The sequence below is a fragment of the Nicotiana sylvestris genome, chromosome 4 (genome assembly GCF_000393655.2).
Source record: "Nicotiana sylvestris chromosome 4, ASM39365v2, whole genome shotgun sequence".
Lineage (NCBI taxonomy): Eukaryota > Viridiplantae > Streptophyta > Magnoliopsida > Solanales > Solanaceae > Nicotiana > Nicotiana sylvestris.
The window spans coordinates 11,999,845-12,021,326 of record NC_091060.1 but is presented as its reverse complement, the minus strand read 5'-3'; the positions used below and the strand labels follow the sequence as shown (position 1 = coordinate 12,021,326).

The following is a 21,482-nucleotide window of genomic DNA, read 5'->3' as shown; positions in this document are numbered from 1 at the left end:
TGATGAGCAGGCATGTGATTCATGAAGGAAAGGTAAGTCTGGACCTTTGACTGAGAGTATGAAAGCTGGTTAGGGACATTACATGGCTAGAGAGAGAGTCCACTCTTGAGGTTAGGAGGTTACACTAAGGTAGTCTATCTATGTGAATTATTCTTGGTATAAGGAGTAGGGAAGTGACCTAGTGATGATTAGGCCTATAGAGTGTAGTTTTGTTGCTAGAGGACTAGCAACGATTTAAGTGTGGGGTGTTGATAGTAGCCGATATTATACGATGTAGATGCTATTTATGCTCGAAGTGAACCATACTTTATTGATGTTTTAAGTGCTAAATGATAACAAAATGCTCTAATTGAGGTTTTTATGCTTTGAAGGAACTACTCCGAGCTAGGAGGAGGATATAGAGTATTTTGAAGTCAATCATACAAGGCCAATTGAGAAGAGCACGGATGAAAAAAATCAAGAAAAGACGAAGAAAAACTGGGCAACAACCACCGCGACCGCAGTCGGGTCGCGGTGAAAGAATGCAAAAAACAAAATACTTGTAAATCGCCGCAGTCGTGCCGCGCCGAGTCGATCTGGAGGGAGCCAAGAAGTTTAAGGGCTAAAGTGTAAATCGTGGAAAACTTATACTAACCCTATATAAACTCAACAAACTCGCTCAAGTTAAGAAAAAAAAACTTGTTTTTAGACTGAATTGGAGGCAAGAACAAGTGTGAGAAGATCAAGACACCATTAGAGTTTTTCAATCTTCTTCTTGTTATTATTATTTGTGAATCATGAATGATTTTATGGTTTTATCCTGCTTTACTATGAGTAGCTAAACATTTAATCTAGGGTTGATGGAACCAATTGTTAGATGAAGTTTTGACTCAGTTTTGTTATAATCGAGCCGGGTTTATTCTATGATTGTTTAACTATGTTTTGTATGGTGATTAATTGAATGGGCCATTGATTAATCGTGTCTAATTACCTTGTGTTGCTTGAGAAAGAATACTAGGTTAGAATGTTGTTGAACAACACCACTTTTGGGTAACTGAAGAGATTCAGTACTTGAAGTTAAAAGTGGGGTTAGAGATAACGAAACTTTGGTGGGATAATTCAGAGCTGCATAAATTATCAGCTAGAGTAGTTCGAGAGAATGCTCTAGTAAATTATCGTAGTTGATCGAGAGATAATTGCGGTAGCCCATAGCTCATAATTCTCATTGAGTATTATGGAGAAATTATAGCAAAAGAGTTAAGAATTAAACTAGCAATTGGGGAAATCAATATTTTAAATCTTTTTACCATTGAATTATCTTTGATTTAGAATATGGTTAGTTTTAATATCATTTTACTTTAGTTAAACAAAACTCAATATTTACTGATAAAAATCTTGCATCTGGAAATTGTTTGAGCTTGTGCTAGCATCACTAAGAGTTATAATAGATAGGTTAGTTCCCTGAGGATTCGACTCCAGACTTGAAAACCGGATTATATTTGTAACGATCGCTTTATCTTTTATAAGACATAACTGAACGTGATCAGTTTTGTATATAGGTTGTCCTCTATTAATATGCCATAGTGTCACTATTTTCCAAAAACATATATATGTATTTATGGAATATTTGCCGAATTTTATGGGTACCAGTGACCCTATTTGTGTATAGGCTTCAACCTAACTCTATTTTCGTGTGGTACAATAACAAAAAGGTTCAATTGTGAATTGGAATGTTTTTCCTCCTTGATTAAACTTTTCCTCTTACCAAATAAAAAAATTTCAAGACTTTTGATTCTTTTTGCCAAAGCTATATTCTGTTTTTTTTAGTCTTTAGCTATAGTCTTTTGATTTTTTATTCAAAAGCTATAGTACTCTTTTGGTTACAAAAAGAATAATTAATTTACTTTACCGGATTATTGACATATATGGGGAATTGACTTCACATTTAGAAGGATGTCATCCTTAATACTATATTCATTTTGTCCTATGGGTTAAGAAAATACTCTCAATATAAAATCTTGAAAAAAATAATAAAAATGTTTGGTTAGAGGATTAGAAAAAAGTCAAGTTTGGTTGGGCATACACAGACAATAATCATCATGTAGCTAATACAACCATTTGGTTTGTGATATTAAGAAAATTTATTTACTATTTTTTTGCATGTGAGATAATATGGTAAGAATATATGTATTAGAAATGCGAAATGAACAATATTTACAGAATGTACTTGCCCTTAAAGCAGGTAATTGTTACATAACTCTGTTTCAATTGAGATGACATATTTCACTTGTCGAGAGTCGATTTAACTGAACTTTGAAGTTAAATTGGATTAGTTTAACTTAGTATTTTAAAATTAAAATTTGGATATTTAAAAACTACACGAAATGCACTATAAGTTGCAATTTTTCTCATGTCAATATAATTAAAAAAATTAAAATATTGGTCAAACTTCACATAATTTGATTCTCGATAAGCAAAATATGTCATCTAAATTAAAACGGATGGAATAATATTTAATGCATTATTACTCTCTCCATATTAATTCCAATATTATTATATAAGATTCGTCATATAGCAATTCATTTATAATTATTCACTACATAAATAACCCTTCTCATGTAACCATCCTTTTCTTTGAGAATTGAGCTTGTTGCGTAGAAGCTAACATTCTACGCAATTTTTAAGACAAATTAAAAGGTGAATAAAATAAATAATTTAAATTGAGGTTTTAATTGATTGGCGTACGGTTTTCACATGCTTTTTAAGACGAATCTAATTGTTTATTGACTATGAGTTACATCAAGATAGTAAGGATCAACCCCTTTATTGTAAAGTTGGATTTATTTAGACTTTTTTGCAGATAGGTCGTGCTTGTTTTTAATGCACAAAATGAGATTTAGTGATATTTCGACATATAATATATGTGCATTACATCTATAATTGCGTTGACTATGTAACCTCTTGCATATTCCATTATGGGTCGTTTAGTAAGATGCATTATGAAAAATAATATATGTATTAGTTTAGGTATTATTAGTCCCTTATTTGGTAGTATTTTTCAACTTATGTAAAATATTAGTTATATGCCATATTCAGTACTTCTTATACATATCTAGCAAACCATGGCTAGCAATCAGAGGCGGATCCGAGATTTAAATCATATGGGTTTAATTTTTAAAGTTTTTAGCATTGATCCATTATATTTTTAAAGTTATGGGTTCATATCTACTATTTTTGTGATTTTAATGAATTTTTACATATAAATTTTTACTCCGCGTCAAAAGTAATGGGTTCAATTGAACCCGTAGATAATGCACTATATCCGCCCCTGCTAGCGATACCATAATTTTTAATATGTGAATAAGTATGTATAAAGACAGAACTGACCTTTTAAAACGTTTAATACACCAAACAAAACAATCAATAAGAAATAATCTCAGAATTATCAATCCTAAAATTATTAATACACCATATTCAGCATTATTCTTATACATCCTACCAAACGACCTCTAAAGGTTATGTTGAGATGGATATTATGATCCCACAACTCTTAACTAGATGATTTAGATTCGAGCCTTGTATATAAAAGAGATCCTGATAATGAGCGCATCCCCTTTAATGGGCCTTAAACACGAGAATAAAACGGGAGAAATTTAAAAATAGCCAGATTTACAAGTGGTCATTCAAAAATAGCCACAGTTTCAAAAGTAATCGAAATTTAGCCACTTTTCATGTAAAGATAAATCTGAACGAAAACACTGTCAAAAATCCGAAAATACTCCACCATAATATACTGGAGTTCCAACATAAGTATACTAGAACTCCAACATATTATAATGGAGTTCCAGCATAAGTATATTGAAACTCCAGCATAATATAATGGAGTTCCAGTATAATATACCGGTCCAGTATAATATATTGGAAGTTCATACACAGATGCTCCAATCTCCAGTATATTATGCTAGAACTTTCCGCGTGTTGGAGTTCCAGCATAATATGCTGGAAGTTCATACACAGGTTCACCGATCTCCAGTATATTATGCTAGATCGGTCCCTGTTGCAGTAAAATAATGGCTATTTTTCAATGACTTTGCAAACACTGGCTATATTTGAATGATCAATCCGAAAATTGGCTAGCTCGTGCTATTTTAATGAATAAAACTTATAATCTTTTAGATGAGGCCCTTTACTAAGCTAATGTTGGCTTTCCAGCGGAAACTGCAAAGGTTAAGGGAAAAAATTTGAATTAGTCGAAACCCCTAATACATGTATCGAACATCGGGTAGGAAATGAAATAAACGTCTATTCTACAAAATGAAAAATATAAAAAGCTGGTCTTTTGGAAAATGTTAACTGAATTGTAAATGAGTATATTTAGCATGTAACCATCACTTGATATAACTTTTAACTTGGAAAAGATATTATGTTTGTGTGGAGAGTAGACGTCAAAGTCCCAACAATCAGTTCGAAGCTTCGTTAGCTGTCTAGTTTGACACATTGGGGTTGAATTTTAGTTGTCATTTTAGACTCGATATAATCGGTATTTATGTCTATTTTTGAAAACCAAATTGAAGAAATGAATTTCAAATTCGATACATTAGTTATGTGGTATCGAAACCAAACGTTATATGAAATTTTATACAATGATTAATTTTTCTTTGTCTCCTAAAACAAACGATTCCTTAATATGTGGGTATATGTATGTTCTCTATTATGGAGCACTGTAGTGATTGTGTTCACTCAAATAAAATTGCCAAAAAGGTAAAATATTGCGAGGGGCAAATGTAGAAGAAAATATATGAACTCATATGAAATTAATAGTGAGCTCGAATTCTCTCTCTCTATATATATATTGAGAATTTATTACACAAATATAAAATAATTTCGAAATAGATAAATTCAATAAATTATAATATAATTCAAAATTAAAACTTCGTAAAATTTAAATTTTGGATCCACTCGAAAGTTGCTTATATGTGCGTAATTGCATGTACCTATATTATCTACCATAGAGTCCGAGAAAAAAAAATCAGAAATAGCCGGATTTATAATTGGTAATTGAAAGTAATTGAAATTCAGTCACTTTTTTGTATAAAGATATAATCTGAACAAAAATATCCTTAAAATCCGAAAAAAATCCAGCATAATATGTTGGAGTTCAAAATTTTTACGTATGATATTCCAGTATAATATGTTAGAATTTCATAATGTGCTTGAGTTCCACCATAATATGCGGGAAGTTTAAATTGAGGAGCTCCACAATCCAGCATATTATGCTGGAATTTCCGTGCTGAAGTTCCAAAATAATATACTGAAAATTTAGACGCAGGAGCTCCATAATCCAGCATATTATGCTGGAACTTTCCGTGTTTCAACAAAACAATGACTATTTTTCAATAACTTTACAAACGCTAGCTATTTTTCGATTATCAGTACGAAAACTGGCTAGACCGGTGCTATTTTCAGTTTTTTCACATAGAGAGTATCTTAGTGGTTGGTAGGGGTGTTCATGGTTTAGTTTGGATCGATTTTTCCCTAAAAAGAAACCAAACCAGGTAAGTCGGTTTTTTATCGATTCAGTTTATGTTGGATTTTCGATTTTTTCGGTTATTAATCGATTTTTTTTTTAAATATGAGACATACCCTACCAAACACATATTCCTGTGACTACATTTCAACGTAACACTATCAAATCAATTGCCCTTTGAGAAATCTTTCATATACCAAGATATATATATATATTGATAATAATTGAATCAAATAGTGATGAATAATTTAAGGGCTCAATTAAAAATAGATTATTTTTAACATGAAATAGATTCTTATATTTAGCAAAAGAAAACAATCAATCAAACTAGAATGTAAAGGCAAAGAATTTTACTAAAAGTGCAAACGATTAACATACACCATAAAATTCTAGAAATTTTGTAAAAAAAATATACATATATATAGGTGTAACAATAAATTTGAAATAACTACTTTTATAGTTGGTTTGATTCGGGTTTTTTTCGATTATTTTTTGATTAAAACTAAAACCAAACCAAATTTGATCGATTATTAAAATTCAAAACCAAAACCAAACCAAACCAAAAAAATATCGATTTTTTTTTTTGTTGATTTGGTTTGATTTTTGGTTTGGTTATTTTCGGGCTTTTATGAACACCCCGGGTTGTTGGCGGGGTACTTGGTATAAATTTAAATTATTTAATGTCATCTATCAATTGCCAATAAACTGAAATTATTTATGTCATGTAATACGTCATTCGTATGTCAAGTCTGACGTAAGTAAAAATGCGTTGTCTGCTCCACCTTTCTTTATGAGGCAATTAAGAGACGACCCGCACCACAAGTCAATTATCTTTTGTCCATTTATGAAAGCTAACTAAAGCATCACAGTTTACATATTGGAATGAAAAATACAGTTGGTGCCACCTTAGTTGCAACAAATTGACTTTAAACAGCTAATCACACATCCAACATTAATTAACATTAATATAATATAATATATAAGAAAATATTTTAAATTTGTCTGTGTACCGTCAGAAATTGCTTAATTTTACACAATACACTTAGGGGTCGTTTGGTTGGAATATGGCTTATGCCGGTATAAGTTATATCGGTATAAGTTATGTTGAGATTAGTTATACTAGGATTGTTGTTTATTCACTGTTGTATTAAGAATGACAATTGTATAATTTCTAAGAAGAAGATATAAGTTATACCGATGCTAATTACCCTACCCTTTATAAGGTATAAGTTATCCCGGTGCTAAAATTAATACCGGGATAACTTATACATGGTTTACTAACCAAACAGAGTATTAAGGTGGTATCAAATTTTTATACTACCCATATACCTTCTTATACCTCATACAACAAGTTATCGCATGATCAATTATTTCGGAATTAGTTATCCCACCTTTCCATAAGGAAAAAAAAATACTACAATCATGAGATAACTAATCTTGGAATTAATTATACCACGATTTTATTCCAACTAAACGTGAGATAAATTCATCTCAAATTTAATTTCGGGACTAATTATCACTTATCCCTCGTACCAAACGAGCCCTTATGATTTATTCATAATCTTGTTGCTAGCAAAAAATCTCGTATTTGCTCTGTCATTTATAGAAATTTCAGGGGCAAATGAACGGGCTCTGTTCATCAAAATTCTTCGAAAAAATAAAATAAACTTACCCCTTAATTTTTTTTTACTGTGGTTTAAAATTACATTCGATTTGGGGGGGGGGGATGTCAAGGGCAAAAGCGATATTTTTTCCTAACAACAAGGGTAATGGTGAACTAAAAGTGCACCTAGGATCAAGAATGTGATCTAATAGTCAATAAAGTAAATTAAAAATTATTAAAGCTAAGTTTCAAATCCCAAGAAGGAAACACTAGGTGAATACTTTTTATCTGTCCAAGCCTTTCTTGACAAAGTTACTCGGTCGCTGGTGTGAGATAGTATACACACCATGAAGTGCACCGAGGTGCACACAAATTGACTGAAACCTTAGGGTTATAACAAAATTTGTGGACTTAATTTCAAATAATATACGGATACATTTTTTTTTTTTTTTGACTTTTTCCCTATGAATATTAGTACGATAGAATGGTTATAACCCCTCATTTTCGATTAAAGGTCTCATTTCAAACTTTAAATAGATAATCTTTTAATATAAAATGCTTTATCGGGAAAAGTACACAAATAGCTATTTTTAGAGTTATTATTTAAAGATTAAGCCGTACTTATTTTATTCTGAAATTTAAACTAAAAATTTTAATTTTAAAACTTTCATCCTAAAAAATAAAACTGAAATTTAGAACCTAGTAACGAATATCTAGATATAAGTCCCTCTAGAATGGCTGTTTGGTGTCATTTCTACTTTTTTACCTCTCGAGTAGATCCATTGAAATTAATCGAATTAATGAATTTCAGAAATCAAATAATTAAATCTAAAAGAAAAACGTAAACATAACCTTTGCCATTTCTAGAAAGGCTAAATACATAGACAATCCATTAAACTTGGTCCAATTTTTTATTTTGGCACTTTAACTCAGTCTTGTTCCATTTTGGCCCTCTAACCCCATTTCTTTTGTTCTACTTTGACACAAAAGCTGACTAGATTTCATGTGTGATTTGCCTCACCCTTGTAGGTGCGTGAGAGCCATTTTTTAAGCCAAATTTCATACTCCTAACGTAGAGGCGGATCCAGAATTTAAATCTTATGGATTCAATTTTTATGTTTTTAACATTAAACTCATTATATTTTTAAAGTTATGAGTTTATATCTATTTTTTTACAATTTTAAAGAATTTACATACAAATTTTTACTCTGCGTCGAAAGTTATGAGTTCAGTTGAACCCGTAGTTATTATTGAAAATATATATAAAAAAGTATTTTTTCCCGGGATGTGGGCAGAAAAAACAAAAAATAATATTTTGAAATTACAAAAAAAAGTAAATTTTATTTTGCGGCGAGGAGGGGGGAAGGTAGTAGCTGGGTATTTGCACGTGCTGCATTTTTACTTGGAAGAAATTTTTTTGTGTTAAAGTGAAACAAAAGAAATAAAGTTGGAGGGCCAAAATGAAACAAAACTGAATAAAAGTGCCAAAATGAAAAATTGGACCTAAGTTTAATGGCCAGTATATGTATTTGGCTTTCTAGAAACTAGAAATTGAATTTTCCTTATCCATCACCGCAATCTTATTTTGACTGTTCTTGATTTGATGAATCCAACGGTTGAAAATGGCTGTATCAAATTCACTCTGTCTTCTTCTGCACAGAGCACATGAGTGCCAGCAGCCAAAAGATAAGCTTTAATGCCCTAGAAGCTAAGCTGGTCCTACGCTCCATTTACTATTTGTCTGCTCTCTCATTATTATTATTTTTTAATTTATGTGAATATGTTTAATTAATACAAAAAGAGAAATTTGGAATAGATTGTCTACATCGCACTCGTAGGTGTGCGGTTCTTCCTCGAAACCTACGTAAATACATAGAATTGTTATTTTTTTTTGTTTAATTAGCACAGATTTTAAGAAGAAGTTAACATATTTTAAAATCTTAGGGGTCGTTTGGTTGGGAATAAGTTATCCCATGATCAATTATTTTGAGATTAGTTATTCCACTCTTCCACAAGGATAAAAAAATGCTACAACCCAGTAATAATTAATTCCGGAATTAGTTATACCACAATTTTATCTTGACCAAACATGTTATAAACTCATCTCAAATTTAATCTCGGAATTAATTTTCCCTCGTTCCTTATGCCAAACGAATCCTCGGAGTGTTAAATACGCAATATATTTATGTATCTATAAAAACTGCTTGTTAAAAGTAAAATAAAAAGTTGAAATTAATTTATTTTTAGATTAAAAAAGTTATTCTCTTGAATAAAAGGAAATAGAGTCAGATTACGTGTATGTGAGAACAGTAAAGTTTGTTATAACTTAATGACACCATTAAAGATTATACTAATCCAAAGAGTACAAAAAGCCAACTGTTAGTAGTTGAATAGACATTTAGTTGAGTATATTTTATGTTATGAATATTAAGATAATATAAAATATGTGTATGTATCAAAAAGCAAGTTGCAGAAAAGACTACAAAACTGACTAGACAAAGAAGAAAGGTCAAAGTAACCTTTTGTAGATTTGGCCCTTTGCCAAAATTTTTAGAAGAGATTCTCGTGAAACCAACCCAACAAAGTGCCTTGTTTTTCTAACATATACTACTTACATTTTCTTTTCTTTTTGTTCACACTTCTTTGTTTTGGTCTCTTTTGGCTTTTCTTGATTTCCCTTTCTTAAGTTTATGTAACCAATCCTACAGTCTACACTCTGCCTTTTAGTTTCTTGAAAAAGAAGAAGAAAGAAGAAAGATTGAAGCTTTAGTTGCCAAATTTATATGGGGTCTTGTATCAGTGTTCGAATTAAAGCCGAGTCTCCTCTTCATGCTGGTAAATATAATTCATTTATGTTTTGTATCTTATCCCACTTAAAAACCAACATCAAAAATATGTTTAATTAGCTGTGACATGTTTACAGACTTGAGGAAACTGGTAAAGTTAAATATTTTTTTTTGTAGTACTACTGTTTGTGGAAAATTTTGGGTATGGTTATAAAGTTATTATGCTATAAAATGAACTTGGATTTTGTAATGAAACTGGTAAAGGTAGACTCTTTTTTTACTACTTATGGAAAATTATGGTTTTGTTATGAAGTTATCTAGCTATAAATCAACTTGGATATTCTAATTAAAATCTTTCCTGAGCTGAGTGTTTTTTGGGATATAGTTTCTCTAATTTTTCAAGGGTCTGCGTACACACCACACTCCTTAGATCCCACTTGTTCCCACTTGTGGGATTACACTAGTTTTGTTGTTGTTGTTGTTTAGCCATTTTGATTCAAAACCATGGTGTGTTGTTTTATAGGTTCAATTGGAAGAAATTTGTATAAGGTTTATGGAACTATTTTAAGGTTATCTCTGGGATTTGTGGATCAGTATAGAGGCAATTTTTTTTTTGTACTGAGATATTTTGATCCAACTGTCAGGGGCGGATGTAGCGCATATTCGACGGGTTTAATTGAACTCATAACTTTTGAAGCGGATAAATAGTAGATATGAACCCATAACTTTAAAAATATAACGGGTTCAAAGCTAATTTTTTTAAAAGTTGAACCCATCAGAGGCAAAGCTAGAATTTGAAGTTTATGGGTTCTAAACTTGCCGTCGAACCCATAGCTCGTTATAGTTACTGGGTTCACAATTGAATATTTACACATATTTAATGGATTTACTAATACAAATATAGGGTCTAAGCAAAAGCTATTGGGTTCGTCCGAACCCATAATTTATACTCTCCCTCTGCCCCTGGAACCCATAAGGTTTAAATCTTGGATCCGTCTCTGCCAACTGTTATAATTCAACTTGGATATTCTGTCAATTTAGATTCAAAATCATGGTCTCTGTTTTTTATAGGATCAATTAAAACAATGGTGTACTAGGTTTATAAGACTATTTCTGGCTTATATATGGGATCTGTTGGATCTGTATGTACTAAAATATTTCTCCAAATTGTTATGAGAATAGTAAAACAATTTTCTTAAGCTGCTATTATAGTTCAACATTTTGTAGACAATTACTATGTTCAAGATTCTATAGGTCGGTGGAAATGAAGGTCGATGGAAAATTTCTAAATTTTATTTGATTCCATTCATGAGCAGAGGCGGATCCAGTATTTTAACCTTGATGGATTCAACCTTTAAAATCTTATCATCGAACCTATTGTACTTTTGGAATTACGAGTTCGGAATTTTGATATTTGTTGGAAATTTAGTATCTTTTTTTTTTTTTTGTGTGTGTGTGTAGCAAACATGCTATATCCGCCTTTCTGACTATGACATGATATTTTTGGTGATAAGTAACCATGTTTCTTTTGCAGGAGCAAGTGATGGAAGAGACTTGAGTAGTAGGCTTTCATATTCATCAGCTCCGTTGACTCCGCGGAGCCAGAATGAGATCCTGGAATCCTCAAATCTGAAAAGCTTTAGTTTCAATGAACTCCGAGTAGCCACGAGGAACTTCCGTCCAGATAGTGTGTTGGGAGAAGGCGGTTTTGGTTGTGTCTTTAAGGGTTGGATCGATGAGCATACATTTAAAGCTGCACGGCCGGGAACTGGTTTGGTTATAGCTGTTAAGAGATTGAACCAAGAGGGCTTTCAAGGTCACAAAGAATGGCTGGTAAACAAACTTTGTTGATCAATTTGTTTATACTTAGGACGTATCAGAATTGTTAAAGATAGAATATCTAACTATAATGTAGTTAGCTGATCATGTTAACTGTGAGTCTTGATCTTGATAAATTGATTAATTGGTATTTTGGCGAACTTCAACTACAGGCAGAAATCAATTACCTTGGTTCGCTTTCTCATCCTAATCTCGTGAAGTTGATTGGATATTGCTTAGAAGATGAACACAGGCTTTTGGTATATGAGTTCATGCCTAGAGGAAGTTTGGAAAATCATCTGTTCAGAAGTGAGTATAGCTCGTCTAAAACCATCATTTTGTATTTAGCGACAACTAATAATATAATGTCACCGCTCAACCTTTGATATATGTTGAACAGGGAGTACTTATTTCCAACCACTATCGTGGAATCTCCGGATGAAGGTTGCTCTTGAGGCAGCAAAGGGACTGGCATATCTTCACAGCCCAGAAGCTAAAGTTATATATCGCGATTTCAAGTCATCTAACATTTTGCTGGATGCTGTATGTGAAAACTATGGAAATTTAGTCTTATTGAAGTTTAAGAATGTTTTACTATGGTTCTCTTACGTTCTGTCCATGCCACAAATTGACAGAATTACAATGCGAAGCTTTCTGATTTTGGATTGGCGAAGGATGGACCAGTGGACGGTAAAAGCTATGTATCTACTAGAGTAATGGGTACCTATGGTTATGCTGCTCCCGAGTATATGGCCACAGGTAATGCGTCCTCGCTTTGATTTAGTTTACACATCTTCAGTTTATGCTACTTAAAACTGTCCGTCCAGAGATGGCCCTGTTCACCCACATTTGTTCACTTCTGAGCTTTGACACACACACACACATTATACATATGCAATAATTCTCTTAAGAGTAAAAATTTTTGTTCACTTTCTGATTTGTCACTTTCACCTGTGTAGGCCACCTGACTGCAAGAAGTGACATATACAGTTTCGGGGTTGTTCTTCTAGAAATGCTGACAGGCCGTCGAGTGGTGGACAAAAACCGCCCTCACGGGGAGCAGAATCTAATTGAATGGGCTAAGCCTTTTCTTTCTAGTAAACGAAAAGTCCTTCGTATTATGGATCCGCGTATAGAAGGTCAGTACTCAGTGGAAGGAGCACTAAAGGCAGCACTTCTCGCGGTCAAATGCTTGGCATTAGAACCCAAATTCAGGCCCAAAATGCACGAGGTCGTAAAAGCACTAGAGCAACTTCAGAACTCAAATGAATCGGGAAGTCTCAAACGTGATCAAACACAAAGGAAACATCGTAGAACCTGTACCGATGAAGCTTCAAGAAGAAAAACTTCGTCTTACCCGAGGCCAGCTGCTTCTCCTCAGCTTGTTACTTGAATAAGAGAATGAATGACAACAGCTTTAACCATATATACTACCTGAAATGAGAGAAAAAGATGGGACATGTTAGACTGAATCTTTGGAAACTAGGAAATATGTTGTAAATTTGTATCAAGCAACTAAGCAGTCTACAGTTCTTATTTTGATCTAGCTGGAAATTTAGCATTGGATGTTTTCTTTACATATTGATGCTATATAGCCTTTTGTTGTATATAACCTTTTAGTTTTTGAGAGCCAAAGATGTGAAGGAAAAGGACTTTTAACATTTTTGTTCTGTATTTTTTTTTTTTAGAATATTATACATTCCTGAGATGAGTTTAAATGGAGAAAAACAATTAGTGAGGATTCATATAGGTGATTCCAACTTGTTTGGGACTGACGCATAGTTGATTTTGAGAAAAGAAAAGAGGAAACAATTCTGTTCACGTTATGTTATAGGATTTTACATTCAGACGTCTTTATAACATTGTTCTATAACAGTCATTCACTATAAAAGTCAAGTTTTTCTCGGAACAGATTTTTATGTTGTGTATACAATCAAACCTCTCTATACAATGAGATCTCTCTATAACATCTCTATACAATCAGACCTCTTTATAACATCTCTATGTAACAGTCATCACTATAAAAGCCGAGTGTTTTTCGAAACCGATTTTTATGTTGTGTTATATAATATATTCTCTATATCATCACTTCACTATAGCATCCAAGAAATATCGGATCAAACAAGGTTGTTACAAAGAAGTTTGATTGTATAAAAGTCATTCACTATAAAAGCTGAGTTTTTCTTGGAAGCGATTTTTATGTTATATGATAATATATATATATATCCTCTATAACAACACTTCAACATAATATCCAAAAAACATCGACTGTTATAGAGAGGTTTGACTATACTAAAGTTTTTCCAACTGAATGAATTAAGCTATTTTCACTTCACTGGACTGTTATGTATTTCTGTCTATACTGCGGCCCTCATTTTGCAGGATCAAGCAATTACCTAATATAGTGGGGTAAAAAGTTTTCCGCACCTAATATTTACATCAAATTGCCTTAATTGACCATGGTTATTGAGGTGAAAATGTGCATTAGTTAGCTATAGTTTAGTGATAACAAGGTATGTGAAGACGGATTTATGTATTCATATGCTTGGCATAAATATAAGATGTGAGTAAGTTTAACAACGGAAGGTGCAAATACATGACATTTTGTCCTTAATATTTACACAATATTCATGAAGTTAAGAATACCATGTCCTTAATATTTACACAACACCCATGTTTAGCACAAGTGTATTTCGTTCGGACGGGTACAAATTTATTAAGCACTCGCTAATGATTAAATATATTTTAAACAGTGACTAAAGAGTGAAGACATCTCTAATTAGTAGCTAACTATGCACTAATTAGTAATATTATCACATAAATTAGATCAGAGAGGGAGTAGTAAACTTTAATAATTAGTTTATTTCCTACAAAAGAAATTATTTTACTTAAAAAAAAAAAAACTAAAATGCTTTGTAGTTAAGTGTTAAATCACAAAGATACGACGTTGTTAAACGTACTAGAGAAGAACAATAAGTAGAGCCCGTTTGGATTGACTTATTTTAAGTGTTTTTAGACCAAAATAACTTTTAAGCCTTTGTAGTATTTGGATAGAGTAAAATAATATTTTTAAACACTTATTTTTAAGATAAAATTACAAAAATAAGTCAAAATTTAGTATAATTTACATAACATTTGATTTTGGGGTTTAAGGGGGGTTTCGTGCTGAAGAGACTCACAGAAGCCATGTTCGGGCGAAGATTTATCTCCTTCTTGCGTCGCAACCCATCACCGTAAGTTAATTTTCTTTTGAATTACCATTTTCACATCATATTTAATTTTTCTTTTCTATGCTTATCGCTTATAATGGAAGTATATCTATACAGATTTTAGATTGAAGATACGGCGAGTATGTTTTGACCTATAAGCAGTTTAATTTTTAGACTCAACTGACCACCCTTCAATGTATGTGGCTCCAAATTGATTGATTAAATCTTCTGATATAGTTCGGAGAAAGTGGTGGCAGAGGAAGGGAAGGCTAAGACGTGGGGAAGAAGGATAGTGTCGGGTACACTGATTTGCTTAACAGGAGGAGTTGCTCTAAGTGCTCTTGATGATCTCTCTATATATCATAGCTGTAGCAGGTTTGGTTTTATATTTCCCGGTTCGATATTTTTTGGTCTTGTCCTGCTGTTTTTTTGACAATATTAGAATACCTCTGTGTGTGTGTGTGTTTGTTGGGAAGGTTCCTGCTTTTTTGCTTCATTGATTTGGATAATGCCAGAAAATGATCAAATTTGTCTTTTAAATGTGGGTTTTCTTTTTCATCCTTTATGGTGTATGAAACTTTTATAATATGATTATGGGCTTCAATGCTCTTCCGCCTGGATTTTTATGTTTTCAGGTGTTTTTTATCTGCTCGTATTAGATAAGATTGTTGTAAAATTATTATTTCCACTAGAAATTAGGGGTTCCTATTTAACTGTTAAGGATGGAAGAATTCAGTCAAGCATGATTTGACCCTATGCTTATATCCAAAATAGATCTAGGACATCTGGTTCAATGTACAGTAGGGGATGTGTGGTTGGAGCAAGTCATGATTGCTGAACTAGTCTGGTATGTAAGTGGAGAAGGATAGAGCAATATGCTCATTATCCACCGAGTTTAGAAACCGAAAACAAAAGATTTCTCGGTTGCCAAAACAAATATATTCAAAAGAGAACTTATATTTTACATTTTAGATCGTACAGAGGACCTTGACTCTGGTGAGTTGAGCTCTTCTATGATATAAACTCTGCCAACAAAAGTGATGGTTGAAACCTCACCTTTTGAGATGCTCTCAACCGAGTGCCCAAATCTTCTTAAGCTCTTGTTCATATCTTAGTGATATGCTATTCCAACTTAAGTTGTGAAGCAAGTCCAGTGCCAGACTTTGCACTTTATGTTAGTTGTTTGATGCATTACAAAAGTAGACAACAACAACAACAACAAAAAACCCAATGAGTTCCTACAAGTGGGGTTTGGAGAGGGTAGTGTGTACGCAGGCCTTACCCCTACCCTGGGAGGGCACAGAGGCGGTTTCCGATCAATAATTTTCGCAATCTGAAAAGTCAAGAATGTATATTTTGGCATCTTTTGCTGTGTGTGCATTTGTATCGGAAGGCTGGAATAACAACTTTAGGTTACCTTGGTCTCAATTACTACTGTGATATTTGGTGAACCGTTGGTAGTTAATTGGGAGCTTGAGAAGGAATGATGCCTTACTTTGGTATTTGAGAGAATTGAAAAATTATGACCATAAATGGATCTATTTTGAAGGGGCTACTTGGGTTCTCCAGTGATGTTGCTCTCCTTCACATTTGTGAGATTTGATGCTTGGAGAGGGATTGGAGGAAATGAGTAACTAAGAGTGGTGTATGGTAGGAGAAGACGATTCCGCGACAAAGGGTGTCTTGGAGGGCTGAATATGGATGACTTTGTTCGCAAGGATAATGAGCCACAAGAGTGTTTTCTCATTCTTTTCTTTTTTCTTTTATGGGGAGGGGGCTGGTTGGCTAGGGTGGGGTGGGGGAGAAGGGAGATGTCTCTTGGATAAAAGAACTTGAGGTGTGCGCTGGTAGAAAAGGAGAGAGCAAGAAGAATAATGAATAAAGATTTGTCTTAGTTCTTTTAATACGTCATGTTTTGTGGTATTAAATGTGGACCTCGGAATTTATTTATACAATGAACCCTCCATATATTTAAGCCGAATATCACTGGCTGTTTTTCCTTCTCAACCTTTAGGATATCCTTTACTTTATTTCAATTAACTTCGTGTATACTGTACTTTTTATATCATGTTCTGCTCACCTATTTGAAAAACTATTATTGTTGAAAGGTTATGTTTGGGTGTTAACCTTGCATTGATGAAATCTGTTATCTTCTCATACATGCCTTATAAATGATCTGCAAGTTGGCACATTTATGCAGTGAAGGGTAAGAAGAAATGATAAAAGAAAGTTTTAGATTTTGGCTCCTCATGACTAAGGTTTGTTAGGAAGGCGCAGATCTGATAAAAAAGTTTTAGATTTCCGATTTCCACACTTTGGAAGGCTGTGAAGACCTAGAGTTTTGACTTTACGACTAGTACGCCTCAATATTATCTGGGGTTGGTTATGTGAATTCTCAATATCAATTTCCCTCCGTATGAGCCCAGTTTCATTCCAATATCCAATAATTTTTCTTTAGGACAAATTAGGGGTTTTATGAAACTAGGATTTGGCCTCACACTTATTCCTACTATAGCATACAATTTTTCCCCAAACTAATATGTCTCATTTCAAAGACTAGACTTAGTGTAGGGGTACCTGCAATGACGAATTTAATCACACAGCTAGTTGATATCACCTCTATGGATACTTGGCTTCCATTGCATTTTATTCATGACTAAGTGATGCATCACTAAGTATGAGTTGTCTATATTTAGGCATCATAATCCTGTGTAATTTCATCTCACTCCATTTCTCTTATACCGGCTAAACTTGCAGCACATCAATTATTTCTTTATTCTATTTATCACAACATCCTTGCCCTCTAGAGTATATTTCCATAGTTCTAGCTTGTGGGTGACTTCTCAGTGGCTTTGCCAATTAACAAAAATCGTTTGCAAATAGCTTACACTATAAATATCCATATTGTTTTATCAATCTCCAAAAGAAATTGCTATGGTAAAACGTGCATGAAATCAACATTAAGGAAACAATTCTTCCCCATCGCTAAAGTAGCAACTCCTGCTTCTAAAATGGAAGTCAATATTCATGAGGGAGAGGTAGGAGGCTAGAAATACAAATTAGTGGCCATATGGTTTGCTGGGAAAATGAACATAAGTTTTGATTAATTGTTACAAAAGTCCTTGTTAAAATGGTGGTGTTAGCCAGGCATTCGCTTTTGTTTTCCAGCATAGACTAATGTTTAGGTAACGGCGTCCATTGCTGTTTGTTTGATTTGGGATGAAACCTAACCAAATTGTAAAAGTACCATTGAAAAATTTCCAGACCAGAACACTGTTTTAGTTTTGAAACTATTTTGAATCAAATTGTAGTACTACTGTTTGGTTTAATGTTGAAACTGTACTGTTATTCCCCTTCCCCTTCCCGCCCATCTTTTGGGAAAAAGGCGCTGGAAAACAAATTATGATTTTATGTTCCTCAATTGGCACGGACCCTATGCCTAGGTGACTAGATGATTACCTAATTGTCCTTCCATAAATTGAAGAAAAATTAAGAAAACATAAAGCCAAGACAAGGAAATAAGTCCTTGAAAGCTCTCTTCGTTCTGACTACAATAAAAAAAATTCCTCTTTCTTTGCATATCTATGTCATTTATGTGTACTAGCTTTTGTGTTCAGAAATTATGACAAACCTGTTTAGTATTTCCATGTACATATATATAGCGTCAATAATGTTTCAAAATAAGGAGTTTAGTTGCTTGTATAACACCTAACTTATGCGAAGTATATTCATCAGTCAAATGAGGGAGCAACATTGAAATTTTAAAGAGAAGAAAAGATGAACAAGGCATCGAGTGCAAACCGCGGTGCCCTTAATGGGCTTGCTTCGATGAACACACAAAATAAATAGGATTTAGCATGAAATTAGCCTAAAAGGCTTATTTTAATGCTGATCTTGCTGCATAAATTTGCTTCTTTGAGCTCTACTATGTCCATAATTTTTGGCAGCAGTGGTTTTCATTTTGTCTGTTCATCTTATGAAAAGTAGAAAAGTATCTCTAGACTATTATAAACATGCAACAAATAATGTGTATGACAGTGTATTTTGGAACTTTGTGCATTAAATGCCAGCTAATGGACTTCAACTGGCAGTTTGTTTGAAGCTTTACTTAAGCTAGCCACTAATACTTGGGTTTGTAGTTTCTTTAAGTTAATCTTTTGATTGGGGTTGTAGTTCCCTTGGGAAATTTTGGTTTGTTCATCCATTCTTCCGTATTCATCTTATCCCTTAGATGTAGTGCATGTAATTTCTTCTGCGTATTTCTGACCAAGTTTTACGAATCATGTCCCTGAATAATGGAGCTAATTGCAGTTACCATGAAAAGGGCAGCCCGGTACATGAAGCATCCGTTCACGCAGGTTGCACCCCAAGGGGCTGTAATGTAGGCAGCCCACGCGGATGCAAGCATCAATGCCTAATTCCACGGCTTGAATCCGGGATCTTACATGCTAGTTACCCTGATCTTACAAATTTCTTTACTGAAGATGCTTTAGATAAAACTGATCTTTTTGTTCTATGTTCCACATATTTCCTGCAGTAGTAAATTTTAAATAAGTATGTAAAACATATATATATATATATACACTGGTATCTGAATATTCTTGGGTAGGGATGAGGATAGGGTAGCGAGGGAAGGCGGTGGTTTACTGTCTCTATATCCTGGCTATAGAGATTCCAGTTTTCTTATTTCATCATTTATTGTTCCCTTGCAGCAAGGCCTTGGAGAAAGCCAGTAAGAATAAGACGATTCTAGATGCTATTGGGGAGCCCATTGTTAGAGGTCCTTGGTATAATGCATCATTAGCAGTAGCTCACCAAAGGCATTCTGTATCATGCACATTCCCCGTCTCTGGACCACAAGGCACTGGAATTTTTCAGTTAAAGGCAGTTCGTAATGGAGGTTTGTGCTGTTCTTTTGATATATTTGCTTGGAGTAGACATTCTCTATCTTTTTTTTTTTTTTTTTGAAATTGCCAAATGTGCTTTGGAATATTTTATCCGTTGTTTTTAAGTCGTGGTGGTGATAAGGTTAAATTCCTGCAAAGTTCCAATTTTTTTCCATTATCAACTGATAAATCTATTAAGTAAATCAATTATTTCTTGACTATCAAAGTTCCAATTTTTTTCCATTATCAACTGATAAATCTATTAAGTAAATCAATTATTTCTTGACCATCATAGGTATCTTCAGATTGCTTAGCTTTCCATTGAGAACGAGGAAAATGGACTAACTGGGTTTTTTTGTTTTTGAATGAGTTGCTACTACTTTACTGTAGAGAAAAGATTAGAAGAGAAAGACGTTTATTGTTACATACAGGTTCATAATTGTCTCAAGATACTTGTTTTACTTGTCTAACTAGTACTGCTGTTGTTTAAATACTTGGAGCAGAGGACAAATGGTCATCATTTTTACGACCGAGCGACTGGGAGATCCTCATTATGGAAGCTCTCGTACATGTTCCAGGGAACGAAGAGAAACAGCAAACGTTTCGGATCAGGGTTTCAGATGACCTACCTCCACCAGCTAGTAATGCATGCACGGATGGCACATCTCAGGAATCGTGTAGTGTGGAGAAGAAATAATCTACATCTATTCTGCCATGCCGCTGTCCCCAACCTTACATCTCCGGTTGGGGCGTTTTTTTTTTTCCATTCACGTTCACATGATAAGTAAGTTTGTATTTAGGACTCTTTGAAATTTCTAGTTCCAAAGCACCAAATCTATGCTTGCAGGAAAGAAGGATTTTATTGAGGCAATTACCAGATCAACAAGTGTTGGTCAGTTGGTGTACAATTCTTTGTGGGCATGTGTTATTGATTCTTTTATATTTAGAAGCATGCCAACAGTGTCATTGCCTGTATTTGGTTTATGGTTTGAGAATGAATAAGTTCCTTATTGAACTGTAGATTTTGGCAAGGAAAGTACAATCTTTCTGTGTCTTTCCCCAATACAATATAGACATGTTGTTCACTTTGATGGTGAAAAAAGTTCACTGGCATTTTGGCTGACTTGACCTTCAGCTTCCTAGACTCCACGTGTGGGAATATACTGAGATTTTGTTGTTGTTGACCTTCAAATCAATACTTGAGCTGATTTGATGTCAAAAAGTAACTCGAGCTCCGCCCTGCCCTTAAGTTAAATATTTCATTGTAAAGAACACTTTCTGCTAGTCAACAGCAGAGGTGAATGTAGGGTATATATGTCGAGTTCATCTGAATCCAGTATTTTCGCTGCTGAGCATAAATTTATGTGTAAAAATTCATTAAAATTGCAACAAATGGTAGGTTTGAAACCCATAACTTTAAAAATATAATGGGTTTAATACTATAACCTTAAAAGTTGAACTCACAGACTATAAATCCCGAATTCGCCTCTGGTCAACAGTTAGTTTGACCCTTGTAGAACTATCTGAACAAAAAAACCTAATTACCTTTTTCTTTTCAATCACTAGTTTAATATTCTTTTAATCATCACTAATCTATTGTAGGAATATAAGTTTCATGTCAAGCTAAATATCGTCACATGAAATTTGTTAGAAACCAAAGAAGTTCTATATTTC

At 33.5% G+C, this 21,482-nt stretch overlaps 2 protein-coding genes across 2 annotated transcripts; both read left to right on the top strand.

Annotated features, from left to right (window-relative positions):
• The first annotated feature begins 9,578 nt into the window (after positions 1–9,578).
• LOC104212001 (probable serine/threonine-protein kinase PBL9) lies at positions 9,579–13,374 on the top strand. Its single transcript, XM_009761167.2, has 6 exons — positions 9,579–9,944; positions 11,430–11,728; positions 11,887–12,022; positions 12,114–12,256; positions 12,349–12,472; positions 12,673–13,374. Exons 1-6 carry the CDS (start codon positions 9,893–9,895, stop codon positions 13,104–13,106), a joined length of 1,188 nt encoding a protein of 395 aa, XP_009759469.1. The 5' UTR covers positions 9,579–9,892; the 3' UTR covers positions 13,107–13,374.
• A 1,391-nt stretch (positions 13,375–14,765) lies between these two features.
• Positions 14,766–20,828, top strand: LOC104212002 (uncharacterized). Its single transcript, XM_009761168.2, has 4 exons — positions 14,766–14,946; positions 15,160–15,297; positions 19,635–19,822; positions 20,312–20,828. Exons 1-4 carry the CDS (start codon positions 14,900–14,902, stop codon positions 20,503–20,505), a joined length of 567 nt encoding a protein of 188 aa, XP_009759470.1. The 5' UTR covers positions 14,766–14,899; the 3' UTR covers positions 20,506–20,828.
• The last annotated feature ends 654 nt before the right edge of the window (positions 20,829–21,482 follow it).

Excerpts from the sequence above, each read along its gene's own strand:
- LOC104212001 (XM_009761167.2), top strand. The coding sequence starts at position 9,893 with ATGGGGTCTTGTATCAGTGTTCGAATTAAAGCCGAGTCTCCTCTTCAT. Across the intron at positions 11,729-11,886 it reads AAGGTCACAAAGAATGGCTG|GCAGAAATCAATTACCTTGG; the intron begins GTAAACAAACTT and ends CTTCAACTACAG. Across the intron at positions 12,473-12,672 it reads TCCCGAGTATATGGCCACAG|GCCACCTGACTGCAAGAAGT; the intron begins GTAATGCGTCCT and ends TCACCTGTGTAG.
- LOC104212002 (XM_009761168.2), top strand. The coding sequence starts at position 14,900 with ATGTTCGGGCGAAGATTTATCTCCTTCTTGCGTCGCAACCCATCACC. Across the intron at positions 14,947-15,159 it reads TTGCGTCGCAACCCATCACC|TTCGGAGAAAGTGGTGGCAG; the intron begins GTAAGTTAATTT and ends CTTCTGATATAG. Across the intron at positions 19,823-20,311 it reads AAAGGCAGTTCGTAATGGAG|AGGACAAATGGTCATCATTT; the intron begins GTTTGTGCTGTT and ends TACTTGGAGCAG.